This window comes from Entelurus aequoreus, linkage group LG07 (assembly GCF_033978785.1).
Source record: "Entelurus aequoreus isolate RoL-2023_Sb linkage group LG07, RoL_Eaeq_v1.1, whole genome shotgun sequence".
NCBI lineage: Eukaryota > Metazoa > Chordata > Actinopteri > Syngnathiformes > Syngnathidae > Entelurus > Entelurus aequoreus.
Window position 1 is genome coordinate 22,239,123 of NC_084737.1, and position 18,841 is coordinate 22,257,963.

General features: G+C 39.5%; 1 protein-coding gene across 4 annotated transcripts in view; it reads right to left on the reverse strand.

The window, feature by feature from the left end:
• Positions 1 to 18,841, reverse strand: part of fignl2 (fidgetin like 2) — a 134,181-nt gene that overhangs the window by 15,737 nt on the left and 99,603 nt on the right. The window contains exons 1-2 of one of the 4 annotated variants that reach the window (XM_062052876.1): positions 5,041 to 5,140; positions 3,811 to 3,951 (exon numbers count right to left, since the gene is read on the reverse strand). The exons of 1 other annotated variant lie outside the window; for it this stretch is intronic. In XM_062052876.1, the coding sequence (XP_061908860.1) occupies positions 3,811 to 3,835 (25 nt within the window). In that variant the 5' untranslated portion in view covers positions 3,836 to 3,951; positions 5,041 to 5,140. Of the gene's footprint in view, positions 1 to 3,810; positions 3,952 to 5,040; positions 5,141 to 18,841 lie in introns of those variants that run through there. 2 more of the 4 variants (XM_062052875.1, XM_062052877.1) reach the window with 2 other exon arrangements.

An 18,841-nucleotide genomic window follows, 5' to 3' on the forward strand; every position in this document is an offset into this window, starting at 1 on the left:
ACCTACAATAGGGATGGGCGCCGGTGCGGCCCTCCAAAGTGCCCCTGCAGGGGCCACCACAAAATCTACTACTTCTTTCTTCAATGCAAGATACTCCATGACTTAAACCGAGTGATTCAGGAAGACACTCCGCAGCGAGCATTAAAAGCGAGGGAGAGAGGGGTCATTCAGAGGAGAGTTATAAAAACTGCCAGCTACTCCATTTATGTGTTTGTGCTCTTTTAAAAGAAAAGGTATCGCTACACCAGTGGGGGCCCCCAGCAACAAGAGTTAGGGCACTCCTGGGTTGGTGGCCTGGGACTGATTTAAGAGTTTGTTTGAAGTGCAGATTACAGATTCTTTGCACCAAATCCCTCCAGGAGTATCTATGGCCCGTGGAATCTCTCTCGGGTTTCTTGTAAGGTCCAGTCATGGCTGCTCACCCCTGCTCGAAGTCCTGTGGACTGGCCAGAGACAGGCGAAAGACCGGACGTTCAGACTGTGATCACACATATTAATGGCCAGTGAGTCATCACAAGTGTGTCTGTACTTCGGGGACTGGAGCAGAAATGCCTGCAGTAGGAGTCAGAGGTATGTTGGGAAGCAGGAAAGCTCTCTATTCCCACAAAGGGAATTCCATCATTGAGGTGAGAGTCTTCACATGTCCTGCACATATGCAAAGTCCCTCAGTCAGATTTGTGCCGGCAAAATCCTGACTACAGTCTTTATCCTTAAGACAGTAAGCTGCAGTGTCACCAGCCAGCGCAGGGGAGTGTTTGTGTGTCAATGGTCTGAGAGTAAACAGTGTGACTATCCAACACTGCTGTGTGCGCTCACACAATGTTAAAATTCAATATGCCTTTTAAAAAAAAGTAAAAACTTTGAGATAAGAAATATTGTATAAAAACTATGGCTGCACGATACGGCTAAAAACTGTATCACGATTAGGGCTGCAACAACTAATCGATTAAAATCAATTATAAAAATAGTTGGCGATTAATTTAGTCATCGATTCGTTGGATCTATGCTATGCGCATGCGCAGAGGCATTTATTTTTATTTATCTTTTATTTTTTTTATAAACCTTTATTTATAAACTGCAACATGTACAAACAGCTGAGAAACAATAATCAAAATAAGTATGGTGCCAGTATGCTGTTTTTTTTCAATAAAATACTGGAAAGGATAGAAATGTAGTTTGTCTCTTTTATCCGATTATTAATCGAAGTAATAATCGACAGATTAATCGATTATCAAATTAATCGTTAGTTGCAGCCCTAATCACGATATAAGTTTTTCAAAATGCACTATATTAATTTATATATATATATGAATTAAATAAATAAATTAATGAAAAAATTAAATGAAAATGTAATCTTTTTATATTTTTTCAACTAAGGAATATATGAACAAGGCGAAAAATATATTGAATGTTAAAATTTTTATTTAAAATGTAACCTTCCTCTGAGTATAATCAAGGCGGATAGGGAAATGTCAACACTACCGTGGAGAACACTCAATCAATGTAAACAAAATTCTAAATTCACAATAAACTCTTTAAATGAAGGTGCACAAAATAAGGATTATGTGATAAATGCTAAATAAAGTGTAAACATAGAGAAACCTGAGAAGGATTTTTTTTTTGCAGGTTTACTGCTTGGAAGTTACGTGGTCGGTGTAACATTTAATTTGGTTGTTATTTACGTATGGAAATTAATTTATGTTATGCATTAATTATTATTTATATATTATTGGACCAAATGATTATTTAAAAGTAGCACATTTGTCATATATTATTATTTATTTGATTTATACAGTCCTGCACTTAAGTTCCTGTTGTTTCCATACATACTACGTACGGTCTGTTTGAAAAAATCCCCAAAACTGTCCAGGTGACTTTTCCTGTTTTATCCACAATTGCGCTCTGAAGCACTAATTTTTACTTTCGCTTTCCATTCCATGCAGAGAATCAACAGCGAGACGGCAAGATGGCGCAACCAAACGTGCAAGTTATTTATATATACTGTATATATTGAAAGATTATCGAACACATTTTTTATTGCTATCGTCTATAGCGTTATAGATTGATATCGTTATATTGGCCCAGCCCTAACAATACAAAATAATGTACTACTAAAGCTTCAGTAGTTTTATGAAGTAATGCAACAATAATGTACATTTACCTTGGAGAGTGGACTTCTACAGTATCTCCGTCTGGCTGTTTCTCAGTCAAGCACACTGTCAGCAGCTTTTCCATATTTTCATGGATAAATGTCCGCCATTACGATATGATTTAAACATTTTGACTGGTGTTTGACTCATTCAACTTATTTTAGTATATATTATATTTACTTATATCATTATGTTGCAGACAAGCAGTGATACTCTCGAATTGCTTTGCCAGTTTGGCGATAAGCTTGATCAGGTTTTTGATTATTATTTTTTTTTAATTCAGTTGATATCATCCACTTTTTCTTCTTCTCGGCAATATCCTTTACACTCACTTTTTCCCTTCCCAAGGTTGGAAAGCAAAGTTGTGTCCATCTTTAGCTATAAGCTAATGCTAGCGAGTAAGACTAGATGTTTTGGTCTAATCTTACAGGGCTCACTGTGACATTTGCTATGCCAACTAATGGCGGGGATGCTTGTTACTCAAATTTGTGCTTGCATCATCATAAAGCATAACAATTAGCTGAGAGACAGCTCTTATCTTAAAACTGTCTTACGTTGAGGTACCACTGTATACTAAAATGAACAGTTGTGTGTCTTTCTATATAGCATTCTAACTATTCATCCAGCAGTTTGTGACATTCTTTGACTTGCAGTCCACTTCAGCAGTGAGGAGTGTATTGGGTCAATATGGTCTAGAAGGTTGCAGGGAGCTAATGGAACAACCAGTAAAACACGCCTTGATGGGAAGCAGCAAAAGCATGCGTCCACGGTTTAAAGGTCACTCCAAGTTCTCCTAATCTGAGGAATTGTATAACAAAAACACTGTCATGGCTATTTTTAGGAGTTTAAGTGAACAAAAAGCCAACAAAGTGTCAAAAGTTGTGACTTTTAAGCCAAAATTTCTCTAGATAGAACTGCCCCCCTCCCCCACAGTCTTGCTTATGAAGTGCATTTTATGCAAGCAAGCGAAAAAAAGAACTCTCAGTCTTGTAACATTCATTATTAGGTAATACTTTTTAAATGAACCATTATGTTTGGCTTCTCCTTCTTGTCTTGTAGCTGTCATGCTGATAAAGCTCCTTTGAGGTGAGTTAAAGGGGGAAAAAAAGAGCTCTTGAGTCCGAGGCCAGGAAGGCAGCCCCATGCTGGCCGCCAAACAATGCTGTTTTGGACGCCAGCACACTGGACTCAAATGAAGCCTGGTTGGAGGGGGGGCAAAAGGGGAGGTAGGGGGGATTGCAAAAACTGAACATGTCAGTTATTAGGTCAGCTTTGGATGGAGAAAAAAGAGGGGTGGGAAAAGGAGGGAGCGCAGGAACGTGTGTGGTGCTGAGTCCTGAAGCGTCATGGTAAAAGGACACTGAAGGGTTTTGGATGCTCTGTCCAGCCTCCTACCTCTATCCGTGTCTTCCACTTGGTGATGAAACATTCAGGCTTGAGGTTAAGCCTGATGCCGAGTGTACGTTCTAACAGTTAACGTGTCCTCCCCCCACTCATTTGTTTACAACTGACAGAACGAAATGTCTACTTCTTCGGAGCCGCGATAGGGAGAGAGGGAGGCTCATTGATTGAGGCAAAGTCCAACTGAAGCCTGACATGGCGTGTTGTTTGTTGTCACATGCAGAGGGATTGGAAAGAGAGAAAAGTGGAAAGTACTCACTATAGGGGACAATAGGACTCAGCATTCTGTGGAGCTGGTCTTAGTAAAGAGGAATGCTGTTTTGTGAATGCCAGCGACGGTTAGTGTCCGTTGGGCTGTAGTCCATCACTGGCATGCGCTTGCACAGACAACACAACAGCCCTGCAAGGGACACAGAAAGACAAGAGAAGTGAGACAGTTGCAGATTGCTGCACAATGTCTGGACGAACATGACAACTAACCCTTTGGCACATAACTTACCAGTCACGAAAATGACAACACTATCTATGCAGTATACAAACTGATGCACACAAGGGTATTCATTGTAGTCAGGCATTAAGCTGATTGTGAAGCCTCGTCCACCCTCCAAAGAAGGCTTTCTAAATCTTCCTCACAAAAAGACTCATACATACCACAGCTCTGTGCACCGGGCCCTCAAAGACTGCATTCTTTAGACACCAAACAATTTTGGAGCTGCAATGCAAAATACTAACTTGAACCACAATGTTACACAGTTTCTGACTGAAGATTGATTGTGTATATACACAAATTATTTTTTTAAATGAAACAAAAATGAAGCTCTATTTAAAGTCATGAAATGTCAAATTCAGATTTAAGTTTTTAATCTGGCTGTTACATTTTTTTTATCCTGACTTGAGACACAACTGTGAGTGAAGATTTACAAACTGAATTATTTAAATAACAAAGACAAAAGTAATGTAAATTCAAATATTGTTTTTTCTCTACCCGATATTTCTAAATCAAAGAAAATCTTAAGTCTTTGCAAAAATAAATATTAAATGGCACAGGTCAAACAATTCCTACAGAAAGTATCAATTTTGAGTAAGATTATTGCATGATACTACTCTAGGCATAAACAAACAGGTGCAAGAAGCCAATTGTCCAGAGTCCATTCACTCATGTGTCATTTACATGGAGGTGAAATTATGCAATGACCATACGGCGGCCCCTGAACACATCCAACTATCGCTCCCTTTGCTCTGACAGCCAACTTTTATTACCGGTAATCAGTCCGATCACAACAATTTACTAAACTATGTCCACCGAACCACAGCAGCTTACATCTAAAAACAGAGCGTTGCCGGCACAGGTCAGGAATAGATTGGAAAGAGAAGTGTAAAAACGTCAGCTCCTGACTGCTTCCTTCTTGACACCAGCCAGTGCAAGAAAGTCAAACAGTGATGACAGCAGATATCAGCACAGAGAGCTCAAGAAGACATGCAGCCTTACCTATTCATGCCTGCATGTCCTCCATTAGACGTGAAAGCACTATGTTAATCCTGCCAGCAGAGCAGACCAGACCAGTGTGTGTGCATGCACTGCTTTGCTTTTTTTCCACATATGGGACACAACTCCACACTCATTCTGCCTCCCTCCCTTTCTCTCTCTCTCTCTCTCGCTCTCTCTCTCCATCTCTGGCCAGTGACAAGAGAGTGAACACTCCCCTCCCCCATGGATCTCCCATCCCCCTCTTCCCTCTTTATTTTAAAAGTATTTAACCAGAGAGAGAGAGAGAGAGAGAAGGAGAGAGGGAAGTAGGGGAGGGCAGCATGGCGGATAGGGGAATGACCAATCTGCTCTGTGGTGCACTGAAGGATCTTTGACACAAGTGAAGAGAAAAGAAGAATGAGGAAAATAGCCAGTACCAGAATGGTTAGAAACATGGCAAGACACAATCTCATATTTTTTTCTGTGGCTTACAGACGATGACCATTACTTGGAAGCGATCAAAAAAGAGTCACAACAAAACATTGTTCCAGTAATCCCAATTTCTAACAAAACACATGTTGTACTTTCATAAATACTTTGCCTGCATGGCCAAAAAAGGTCACACACTCGAATATTCTATTCACCTTTAGCTCGATTACAGCACACACTCGCTGTGGCATTGTTTCCACAAGCTGCAGCAAGATGGTTTAAATCTTCCTGCAAAAAGCAGATACAAGCAAAAAATCTAACTACACAATGGAATAAATCCCTATACTTTATCAAAAAAAGATTTGTCGGGTGATATCAAGGATTATACGTCGGTCGCGTTCTCAGACATATCGAACTATTATTGTGCTCAGACTTGACAAAACAGATGGAAACTTGGAAAATCATGGAGGTCTACAACTTCTTTGTGTGTGGCCTGGTCAAGGAAATTGGTATCAAGACTTTCTCGGTTAAATATGCTTCGTTTTTGCTCAGGTAAGGTTGCATTTCACGATTTAACTTTGCGTCGTCTGATATTTGCTGCTCTTGCACGCGCCATTTACGAGTAACGTGTTTCCCCCCGTCTTTATCAGAATATAACTATAGATGTCAACATTGTGTATGTGCTGAAAGCTTCATTTATGATTGCCTTTATGATTGCATTTGCTTACCGTATTTTCCAGACCATAGGGCACACTGCTGATGAGCCTATTTTCATACAAAAGCCGCACCAGATTATAAGGCGCATTAAAGGGGTCCATCCATCCATTTTCTACCGCTTATCCCTTTCAGGGTCACGGGGGGTGCTGGAGCCTATCTCAGCTGCATTCGGGCGGAAGGCGAGGTACACCCTGGACAAGTCGCCTTATTATGATTTTTTTCTAAATTTAAAACAGTTCCTTGTGGTCTACAAAACATGAAATGGTGGTTATTTGGTCAAAACGTTTCATAGATTATGTTTTACAGACCATCTTCAAGTCACTTTCTGACATTTGCTTCAGGGTGCGCCTTTTTGTGGGCGGTCTTTTTTACGTGGCTCACCTTCGACAGCGTCTTCTCCCCGACATCTTTGTTGTAACCGTGTAGCGTGCAAGGACGGGGGTCAAATTAGTGTCAAAAGATGGAGCTACGTTTTTTAATGACATTAGGACTTTACTTAAATCAATAATGGATCAGCATCTCTTCATCCGTGGCTCACTAGTGCAACAACAACGCCGGAAATGTGTCCCGTGAAAAACCGTCTGACCGGAACTCTATAATAACTAAGGGTTCCGTGGGTAAATTATGACAACCCACTACACCAGTAGTTTTTAGCGTTTTCATAGCGAGTCTGCTGACACGTTAGAAATGGCAACAGCGGAGGATGAATGCCCCATAACAAGAAGATAGAGAAAAAGCAAAACCTCATCGACTACGGCGTCGGCACGGACTACAATGGCGGATTTTTTCAGGACTTATGCAGATCCCAAATACACATCAGCAGGTACCAAAAGGTAAGAAAAGTTGGTTTTACATAATATTGCAAAACAAAACGCCAGATAATATGTCTGCTAATAGGTGTCATTTTGCAGTCCTTATACACACATCATAATAATACTCGTATGTCGAAGCACAGTACGTCTGAGTATGGTAGCCGTAATGCTCCAACAATCCATCCAGTGGTGCGGCTTAATAGCTTACCAAAGCCATACTAAAACATTTTGATAGATTTTTGAGCGCTGTGTGTAATGTTCTATATTCTCAATGGAACATTTAAAGTTTTGGTGTTGTTTACTGGCGTCATCTTAAAGTCTACACGTATCTCTTATGTGTGACTGCTATCCACTGGTCACACTTATCCTTACACCATGTACCAAATAAAATAGCTTCGAAGTAGGTAAGCACAACCAGAATTATTCCGTACATTAGTCGCACCGGGTTATAAGGCGCACATGTTGATGGTGGTAAGCTACATTTGTAGCCACAGCTGCGGGTAGACTGGTGGAAATGTGGCTGCCAGTTGCCACCACAGGCCTCATCAACCACCACCAAACATTCATTCACATTCATACACCAAAGCCTTCTCTACTACATCTCAGAGATTCACATCAAGGCTTAGGTCTAGCCTCTGTGGCGGCCAATCCATGTGTAAAAATCATGTCTCATGCTCCCAGAACCACTCTTTTCTATTTTAATCCCGAAAAATCCTAGCATGGTCATCTTGGAATTAGGCTTGGGCAATATATGTGCACTTAAGATGTGACTTTAAGGTTTTACTACTTACGTATAAAATACTACACGGTCTAGCTCCAGCCTATCTTGGCGATTGTATTGTACCATATGTCCCGGCAAGAAATCGGCGTTCAAAGAACTCCGGCTTATTAGTGATTCCCAGAGCCCCAAAAAAGTCAGCGGGCTATAGAGCGTTTTCTATTCGGGCTCCAGTACAATGGAATGCCCTCATGGTAACAGTTAGAGATGCTACCTCAGTAGAAGCATTTAAGTCCCATCTTAAAACTCATTTGTATACTTTAGCCTTTAAATAGACCCCCTTTTTAGACCAGTTGATCTGCCGTTTCTTTTCTTTTCTCCTCTGCCCCCCTCTCTCTTGTGGAGGAGGGAGGGACACACAGGTCCGGTGGCCATGGATGAAGTGCTGGCTGTCCAGAGTCGGGACCCGGGGTGGACTGCTCGCCTGTGCATCGGTTGGGGACATCTCTGCGCTGCTGACCCGTCTCCGCTCGGGATGGTTTCCTGCTGGCCCCACTATGGACTGGACTCTCACTATTACGTTAGATCCACTATGGACTGGACTTTCACAATACTATGTCAGACCCACTCGACATCCATTGCTTTCGGTCTCCCCTAGAGGGGGGAGAGGGTTACCCACATATGCGGTCCTCTCCAAGGTTTCTCATAGTCATTCACATCGACTTCCCACTGGGGTGAGTTTTCCTTGCCCTTATGTGGGCTTTGTACCGAGGATGTCGTTGTGGCTTGTGCAGCCCTTTGAGACACTTGTGATTTAGGGCTATATAAATAAACATTGATTGATTGATTGATTGATGTATCCAATTATTCAAGTTTTTTGTTGCAGACAAATTAAAAAATATAAAATCTTTTTTTTTGCTCCGACATACTTTTTTCCCCCAGGAGCTTCCGTAGCTTGCGCATTCCCCTTACTTCTTAGCGGCACACCTAGCATAACGTGGCTAATGCTAAGGCTAACGCGAGCGAGATGTTCCACAGAAAAGGAAAAATGTTGACAGTACTTTGTTTTTTTCGGCAGCTGGCGTGGAACAAATGACTGCACACGGCAAAGTGTTTGAAAAAAGCAACAGCACAACAAACTTAGCCGAGTGCGGGAAATACAACTCTTAAAGAGGCGAATAAGACTGTGGTGGAATTATTTACTGGTATGTATGATGATCAGTGTTCTGATGTAACGTACCATGCTACTTTTGATGTGGTTGTATGTAACTATGTCAGCGTCAGAAGCACAGTAAGTTCAATGAAGGAAATATAATTTGGACTAACGAAGGCAACAACCAGAACTAAACACGAAAATTAACTTGATACCAAAAAGAAAGAGGCAACATCACACAGCAGACTACAAACACACACACACATTCACATTACTACTATCTACGAGGGAACAAATCAATAATTGAAGTGACAAGTTTTAGCTCACAATCCAAATACCCTCTTTGTGGACCAGAAGATATGACAGCCATGGTAGCACATTCATTCTCTTTATTAACTAGCAGTAACTAGGAATGTAATGGTATCAAATGTCACTGTACAATATTATCATGGTATTAAGGCCACGGTACGATATTATTGCGGTATATGCCCCACCCCCCCAAAAAAAAAGACTTAAAAATGTGTGTAAACTGAAGTGGCAGGAAAGGAATAAACACACTTACTGTAATTGAACACAAATATAATGCTAAAATGTTTTAATCATATTTATTCCAAAAAAAATTTAAGAGCAAAGAATAGTGCTTATTACATTTTAATATAAGTGTAGATAGAACCATGTCACAACCAGTGACGTGTGGTGAGGTTCATGGCTGGTGAGGCACTGACTTCATCACAGTCAGATTTACAAACATAGGAACCCTAAAGAGTATCTTATTCACCATTCGATTGGCAGCAGTTAACGGGTTATGTTTAAAAGCTCATACCAGCATTCTTCCCTGCTTGGCACTCAGCATCAAGGGTTGGAATTGGGGGTTAAGCCCACTGCTCCCCTCACCTCCCAGGGGGTGATCAAGGGGATGGGTCGAATGCAGAGGACAAATTTCACCACACTTAGTGTGTGTGACAATCATTGGTACTTTAACTTAACTTTAACTTTACACATACAAACTGTAGCACACAAAAAAAGCACATTTAATTAAAAAACTTTATTATGGTCTTACCTTTACTTATAAATGAAGTCCATGCGCAGTTCCTTTTGAACAAAGGCATCGATAAATTGTTTATAGAAGTCTTCCTTATCTTTCTTCAGTTTTAAAAGTCTCTCTGTCTCGATGGAGATCTTCCTTTAAGTATTACCTCCTGCTTCGATTAAAAGTCCAGTTTAGAAAACTGTTTTATTTTAGCTATGTAATCCTCCATGTTAAAAGTCCAGGCAAGAGAAAAAAATAAACGATCGCTGCTAACTGTTGCTGCTTGTTGCCACTTCTTCTGCAGCCGAGTAGTCGGAAGAATGATCTCTGGGATCACTACCGCCCTCTACCACCAGGAGGCGGGATTACTGCGAGCCTCACACAGTGCGTCTTCGCAGCAGTTTTATGATTGCTCAGCACAAGAAATACGTTACACACATACAGTTGTTGACAAAATACACTGTACATTATATACCTCAGCTAACTAAACTATGGAAATGTATAATATAATTCATATAGCAATACGGTCTCACTGCACAGCAGGCCAGCAGTTAGCCGAGTCATTGTGCAATCCATGGTGAGGCTCAACTCAGTGACGTGCCTCAACTGGCCGGTGACTCACCGCAAGTCTCTTCTCAGTATTTGAACGGCAAATGTGAAAATTTACCGCTTTTGAATAAAAATAATTTAAACTGGTGAAGTTAAATGGAAAATAACTTTATAGTATAATCACTGTATACATATAACAATTTAATTGTTTTTTTTTCTTTTTACATTTTTTTTCTTTCCATGATGGCACGTGAGGCCCCGCCTCACCTGCCTCCTCTGACTGCACGTCACTAGTCACAACAGATAGCAACCAGATATTAGCAGTAAATTAAAATGTACCGGTAGATTAATAATAGTTTTGAGAAAATAATACAACTGGAAATTACGTAATATGTTATGTTTATAACCCATTTTGAAATGGTTCTATTATCATTTATATACCAAATAATATATGGTGATATATTTTGTTATTGTAGGAGGCTGCAATATATATTGTGATATAGATTTTAGGCCATGTTGCTTATCCCCAGTTGAAGTTATTCATTATCAATGTATTCATTTGTAATTCAACACTCTTTCCGTTTCTTGGTCAGGTGCTGTTCCAGTTCCATCTACTTTTAGGTCCCATACAGCTGTCAATCTGTTTTAAGCGAGGACCACATGGCCCAGTCATCTACTCCTATTACAAACAACCAGTACTACACTCAAAGTATGTGAAGTTATCCCACAGTCACAATGCAAATATTTGTGTACAAAAACAGTCCACACTTCCTTCAAGCAACATCAAAGCTTGCTTGTCAATATAATACAATTATAATTGTTTCTCCAATACTACAAATTAAATTCTTAGATGTTGCTGAAAGAGGCTTGGGGTACCAGAAATCTGATCACGTGTAATAAACAGTATTGTTATCACTTTGATTAGCTTGAATCATCTTTATTGTCTTGATTAATACAGGTATGCGTCAATTTCTGAAATTTTCGGGGGTTGACGGTTCCTTGGTCTCATTCAATGTTGATAACAATCTAAGAGCTACATTGCAAAGTGGAACTTTACTTTTAACGAATGGTCTCGGAAAGTTGTCTCTTGTAACAGATATGCGAACTATTTCAAAGATGCCCCTCATGGTCAGTGACATGAATCAAGTGGCAATGTCAGCTAATAAACCCAGTGGAAGAAACACTGCAATTGATTTGTGCTTAGGAAACTTTACAGACAGACTACCAAAGTTCACAGTTCACAACCACAGTTAGACTCAAAACCTTTTCTTAATTTGGAAGCCTCAATGCATTTGCTAATGATGTCTCTATGGCGGGGTAGGGTGAGGGGATGGTTGATCTGGGATGTTGAAAGCAGACAACTCTGGAACCCTATCACTATTACCTTATTCGTGCTGAGGCAGCACTGTGCAGACACGGGCAGCATGCTGAGCCCAGCACTACTGAAGCACAAAGACTTTAGAGGCCTCAGGACACATTAGGAACCAAAATTGAGGAAAATGAGACAGAAAGACTAAACATGAAGAAGACAGAGCCAGACAGGTATGGCTGTATACACTAGCCTCAATGTCACATGAGTGAGTTTGACAGGCGTCAGTCCACAAGACCCTGCCCTCTACCTTACCCTCTTTTATATATGCACACTTGTTCTCACTTCCAGAGGACATCCAATCCAGTACTGAGGTCCACTGTCAAGTCTAGGCAGTAGGGTTAGGCGGCCTCATGATTGGAGGCTAATGGAGAGATATGAGACGCAGACAAAAGAGCCATGGCAGGCTTAAAATGACTTGTGAATAGGCAGGGTACAGGTCAACACACTAGTGTTTGACCTCATACCATGGGCCATGTCAGCTCAACATTTCTATTCAGCAGGTTGTTCACCCAGTGATGAACTGTGTTAGCGTGTCAGCTGCTTTCATTAAGACAAACTGATGATTCAGCCCTAGATTTAATTCGATTACATGAAAATCTGCATGCAGCACAAGCACAAAGGATGCTACAAGGAAATATGCACATGTGTGAAAAAGAGAGAGCCTAACAGTACAGAAGGATGGCTCTCCTTCACACCTTCAGGTGTACATACATTTACACACTTAATGCCTCCCTTGAATGAATATGAAACTCATTTCCATGCTGTTTAATTCATAACAGGTTTTCTACAGTGTTCATTTTGACAGCAGTTTTTAATTTAGTTTTAGTCATAGTCTTTGGGCAAACATTTATTTTAGTTATAGTCATCAAAATTAATTTAGTTTTAGTCGTCTAAATTCCTCAACATTTTAGTCTACTAAAAACACAGTACATTTTGTCGACTAAAATACAGAATATCAAGTAGAACTTATATTTGAAGTTGTGTTGAAATCCTTTTTATTAGCTATTTTTTAATGCAGAGCATCACAGAAACTAAATTCAGAACTCAATGAATATTTCATTAAATACATTTCACACTAACTTTATTTTGTGTTATTCTTTAAGTTGATATTAAGCATTGTTTTCAAAAGTTGAATAATATATGACTAAAATGATCACATGAAGAAACAAACTAGTTTTACTCTGTATTGTGTATAACTACAATGAATGTGCACAATTGGCATCTCGGCCACTAGCCCGTTTAAATACAGCAACCAGTGTTATACATCTAGAACAGTGGTTCTTAACCTGGGTTCGATCGAACCCTAGGGGTTCGGTGAGTCGGCCTCAGGGGTTTGGCGGAGGTCAAAACACACCCGACTTATCGTGTAAATACAAACTTCTCCCCATCGGCTTATTACGGATACGGCAACAGCTGACTGGTTTGCAGGTGTGTAATTTTTTGTGAGTTTATGCCCTGTGTTGGTTTTGTTGTTTGAACAAGGTGATGTTCATGCACGGTTCATTTTGTGCACCAGTAAAAAAACATGGTAACACTTTAGTATGGGGAACATATTCACCATTAATTAGTTGCTTATTAACATGCAAATTAGTAACATATTGGCTCTTAACTAGTCATTATTAAGTACTTATTAATGCCTTATTCGGCATGGCCTTATTATAACCCTAACCCTCTAACCCTGACCCTAACCAAATAACTCTAAATTAAGTCTTTATTAATTAGAATATGTTCCCCTAGTGTCCAAATAACTCTAAATTAAGTCTTTGTTACTTAGAATATGTTCCCCATACTAAAGTGTTACCAAAAACATATAACTTTGTCTTGAATTTGAAAAAAAATTTTTTTTTTATTTTTCACTAAAGAAGGGTTCGGTGAATGCGCATATGAAACAGGTGGGGTTCGGTACCTCCAACAAGGTTAAGAACCTCTGATCTAGAATGTATAAATAGCTCACATAACTGTCTTCTTTTATGTATTGTCAAATTGTGCAATCAACAGTGTGCCGAGGACATTGATTAAAGTGCACTGTACAAGTATCTTGCTTATTAAATTGGCGGGCAAGCTCGCCTATGGCGTACAACAAAAGTAGTAGCAACAGTAATTCAGTACAGTATGAGCAATTTGGAAATATTAGCAACTTACTGTTGCTTATGAGATCCCACTGCTGTTAATAACTATAGACCCATCTCAAAGTTATGCTTCCCAGCTAAAGTTCTTGAAAAGTTTGTGAGTGGACAATTTAAAGAATTCTTAGACTCTAATGGTCTGCTTTCTCAACATCAATCAGATTTTATAAAGAGACATGGCACCATTACCGCTGCTATCAAATTACATTATTGAAGCTTTGGATTGCAAAAAATTTTGCGCGGCTCCATTTATTGACTTTTCAAAAGCATTTGATACGGTGGACTAGGGGTGGGCGATATATCGAGTTTGTAAGATGTATCAATATATTTTTAAACAAGATATGAATTAAGAAAATGTCGTACTATCGATATAATTTATTTCACGTTAAAATGACCAAACACCGCTTATTTGTTGTGTTCCTTGATTCTCCCCCGCTCTCCCTCCCTCTCAACACTCCATGGGCTACTAAACCCCTTCCCTCCCTCCTTCCAAGACGTGCTTGCACGTATAAGAACATCCATGATTGGTTGGTTCTTTACTATGATGAGTCACGATTGGTTTAGATTAGGGCAAAACATTAGGGACAGGCCAATCAGAGGCAAGATAGGGCGGGTCATGGAACCAGGAAGAGAAATCACAACAGACATCTCAAATGACGACGAGAGAGTCGAAGAAAAGAAGAGGAAATTTCAAGTGGGCGATTTATATATTAAAAAAACTAGTGGAAGATGGCAAAGGAATTCTCTTCTTTAGATTTTTCTTTCAGCGATGTAGACGACGTCCAGGAAACCCACAACGCTTCTACTTGGCCACATTTCGACAAATGTATGCGTGTGGATAAAACATTAATTTGAGTTGTTTACCATGTTAGCCCAAATCAAAACTGCGCTCGAGTTGCCAAGCCGGGCATATTTCGCACGAGAAATGCTGCCAAAAATGTATGCCGAAGTGAGGAAGATCATAGCCGCACAATTAAGTCAAGTCACTTACTTGGCGCTGACCAGAATCGTATGTGTGTGACAGTCCACTACATCGTCGACTGGGAAATAAAAAGTGCCTGCCTGCAAATGTATTTTTTATCTAAGTTTAATACATTTTGTATTATTTGCACAGCAATGTTATTTATTTTACGTAGAAATAATATTTTTCTATTTTATTTATGTTATGTAAGTCTGTGCTACGTAAGCAGTTTATTTTCTGTGCTGTTAATACCCATCTTGACTAACTGGGTTAATCAAAGTGCCACTGACTGTTTACAGTACAGTTGTCATTCACTTCAATGTCAGTGAATCTGGCTCAAAAATGAATATCTTTATATGTATACTTTTACCGGAAAATCTATCGAGATATACTGTGGTAATCTGTAATGTCCTTGCTTATTTCTGTTGTCTGCACTCCATGTTCACTCTCTCTCTCGTTCACAGTATGGAGTGCAGCTGACGCAAGGCAGCAGCACACACCTGACTGTAATTAGAAACAGCTTATTTAACCAGGCTGCTGACAACCGGTGAGCGCCGGAACTTTGCCATTGCTTCCAAACGGTTGGTCGTGCCAAGAGGACTCACTAGTTCGTGTACCTTTCACCTCAGGTTGGCCCGTATTTATCCTAGCCTTGTCTAGCGTTTTATTTTTGTACCTAGTTTTATTACTTCTCTCATGAAGTATATTTTTCCTAGCCTTGTCTAGCGCTTTTAGTTTTGTGTTTTTCTCAGTAGTTTGTTACATGGTGTGTTGTGTGTTTTCCACCATCGCCATTGTTTTTTGCTACCTTGTGCTTCCGCCTAATAAAGAGGAAGAACAATTGTAAACCCAAATTCGTCTCTGCATCCTTGGGATCCACATCACCAACTCCTAACATATACTGTGTATTGAATATCGAGTTTAAGTAAAAATATATCGAGATATACATTTTCGTCCATATCGCCCAGCCCTACGGTCGACCATATCATTCTGGCAGACTGACTCCACAGGATTGGTCTATCTCAGCATGCTGTAAAGTCGTTTTGTAATTATCTGTCCGATAGAACCCAATGTGTCCAGTTTGTTGGGTCCTCCTCTTATTTCCTCCCTGTATTAAAGGATGTACCTCAGGGTTCCATATTAGGTCCGTTGTTTTCCATCTATGTAAATAATGTGATATTGTGTTGGATGATGTGTTTTGTTTTTAAGCAGATGACGCAGCCATATACTGTTCATCCCCTGCTGAAGCGCAAACTTTTGAGCTCCTTCAGTCTGCTTTTAGTGTTGTTCAGTCCCAGCTGACTCAGCTAAAACTAGTACGAAATGCAGAGAAATATAAATGATAATAAATAAATGATAAATGGGTTATACTTGTATAGCGCTTTTCTACCTTCAAGGTACTCAAAGCTCTTTGACAGTATTTCCAGATTCACCCATTCACACACACATTCACACACTGATGGCGGGAGCTGCCATGCAAGGCGCTATGTTATTTATTCAAGTGTCAAAAGACAGCAATTGAATATTTCAAAAATATGCTCATAAGGTTGAACTTGAAATGGTCACGACATTTACTTGGAGATTGTTATTGATGAAAACTTGTCTTTTAAATGTCACAAAGAAAAACTTGTCGCTAAACTTAAAATTCCATCCATCCATCCATTTTCTACCGCTTATTCCCTTCGGGGTCTCGGGGGGCGATGGAGCCTATCTCAGGTACGATCGGGCGGAAGGCGGGGTACACCCTGGACAAGTCGCCACCTCACCGCAGGGCCAACACAGATAGACAGACAACATTCACACTCACATTCACACACTAGGGCCAATTTAGTGTTGCCAATCAACCTATCCCCAGGTGCATGTCTTTGGAGGTTGGAGGAAGCCGGAGTACCCGGAGGGAACCCACGCAGTCACGGGGAGAACATGCAAACTCCACACAGAAAGATCCCGAGGCCGGGATTGAACTCACGACTACTCAGTATCTTCGTATTGTGAGGCAGACACACTAACCCTTCTGCCACCGTGCTGCCCCCCCCAAAAAACCTTAAACTTAAACAGTTTTTTTTCTTTGGAAATAAATCCTCTTTCCCCCTACAAGTTAGGAAGCGCTTGATTCTGACCACTTTTATGCCTTTGCTAGATTAAGGTGACTTGGTTTTTATGAATGCACTCGACACTTATTTGAAAAAACTGAATACCGTATATCAATGGTTGTGGCAACCTTGTCCACCATTGCACTTTGTATGCAAAGGCAAATTGTCCATCTATGTCAGTTTGCAGATTTTCTCGATGGATGATTTTTATTTATAAATCACTTCCTGGTCTGGTTCCCCCTTATTTTTGTTATTTTATCTGTAGAGACTCCAGTCGCTACAATTTGTGGTCACAGGACATCCTTGGTGTGTTGGTTCCTAGAGCCAACACAAGTTACACACTAAAGCCATTTAGATTTGCTGCTCTATGGTCATGGAATAAATTACAAAAGGATCTGAGTGTGCTTACGGACTGTATCTGCTGACTGTATTGATCTATATTGATATATATAATGTAGGAACAAGAAATATTAATAACAGAAAGAAACAACCCTTTTGTGCGAATGAGTGTGAATGAGTGTAAATGGGGGAGGGAGATTTTTTGGGTTGGTGCACTAATTGTAAGTGTATCTTGTGTTTTTTATGTTGATTTAATTAAAAAAATAAATAAATAAAAAAATTAAAATAAAAATAAAAACAATTTTTAATTTCTTTTGCGGCCCGGTACTAATCGATCCACGGACCGGTACCGGGCCGCGGCCCGGTGGTTGGGGACTACTGATGTAGACCACAAATAAGTGTTTTAAATGTAGAAAAAAGTCATATTATGAACCCTTCAAAGCTGGATATCAATAATATAGCAGAACAACAACTTTGCAAAATTATGTTTAATATTGTGGTTGTAATTAGTGGTGTAAAATTATCCAGTTCATTGTGATTAATTAATTATAGTCATATTTACACTATACGCTGTATTTTTTAAATTGCATTAATCTTGCTTTTAATCTAATGTTATTGTTACCTCACTATCGACTGAGAGCAACAACCCAACCGCTGTTCAGCACACAGATAATATTTAGCCATGGTGAAAAACAGGTCTCACTTTGTCACTAGATTTGACCATCACTTGTGAGTAAATAAGTTTAATGTTCTGTCGTTAAATAAAGTTTAAAACATGATATAATGTTGCACATTAATATACGTGTATGAGACAGCTGAGATTGACAGTTAGGAAAGCCAATCAAAACCAACATTTCCTCTGGTCCATGGGAAATATTTTACAAAGTTTAACATCTACAAGTAGACTGAGTAGACATTGAAAGAGTAAAGTTAAACAAATAATAGATGTAATAATAGATGATCGAATAAACTGGAAATCTTGCATAAAAAATATAAAACATAAAGTAGCAATACATATTGTTTTAATGAATAAAACAACATATGTTCGGGACCAAATATTATTTCATATTCTCGACTGCTCGCTAGTGTTACCATATCTGAGTTATTGTGCAGAAATATGGGGAAATAACTACCAAAGTACATTACATTCACTAATCGTGTGACAAATAGGGTCAATTAGGATCATACACAATGCAGGATATAGAGGACATACAAACCCTTTATTTATTTAATCAAGAATATTAAAATTCAATGATTCGGTAAATTTGCAAACAGCTAAAATTATGTACAAAGCAAACTATAACCTGTTACCCAAGAATGTACAACAAACGAAAGAAGATAAATATAATCTTAGAGAAAAATGTAACCTATAACATTTGTATGTACACACAACACTGAAGACTTTTAGCATATCAGTATGTGGAATTAAATGATGGAATGGCGTGAAACAATGTACTAACATGATCCACTTTAAGAAACTGTTCAAACTACAAGTCTTTACAAAGTACAAAGAAGAAGAATAC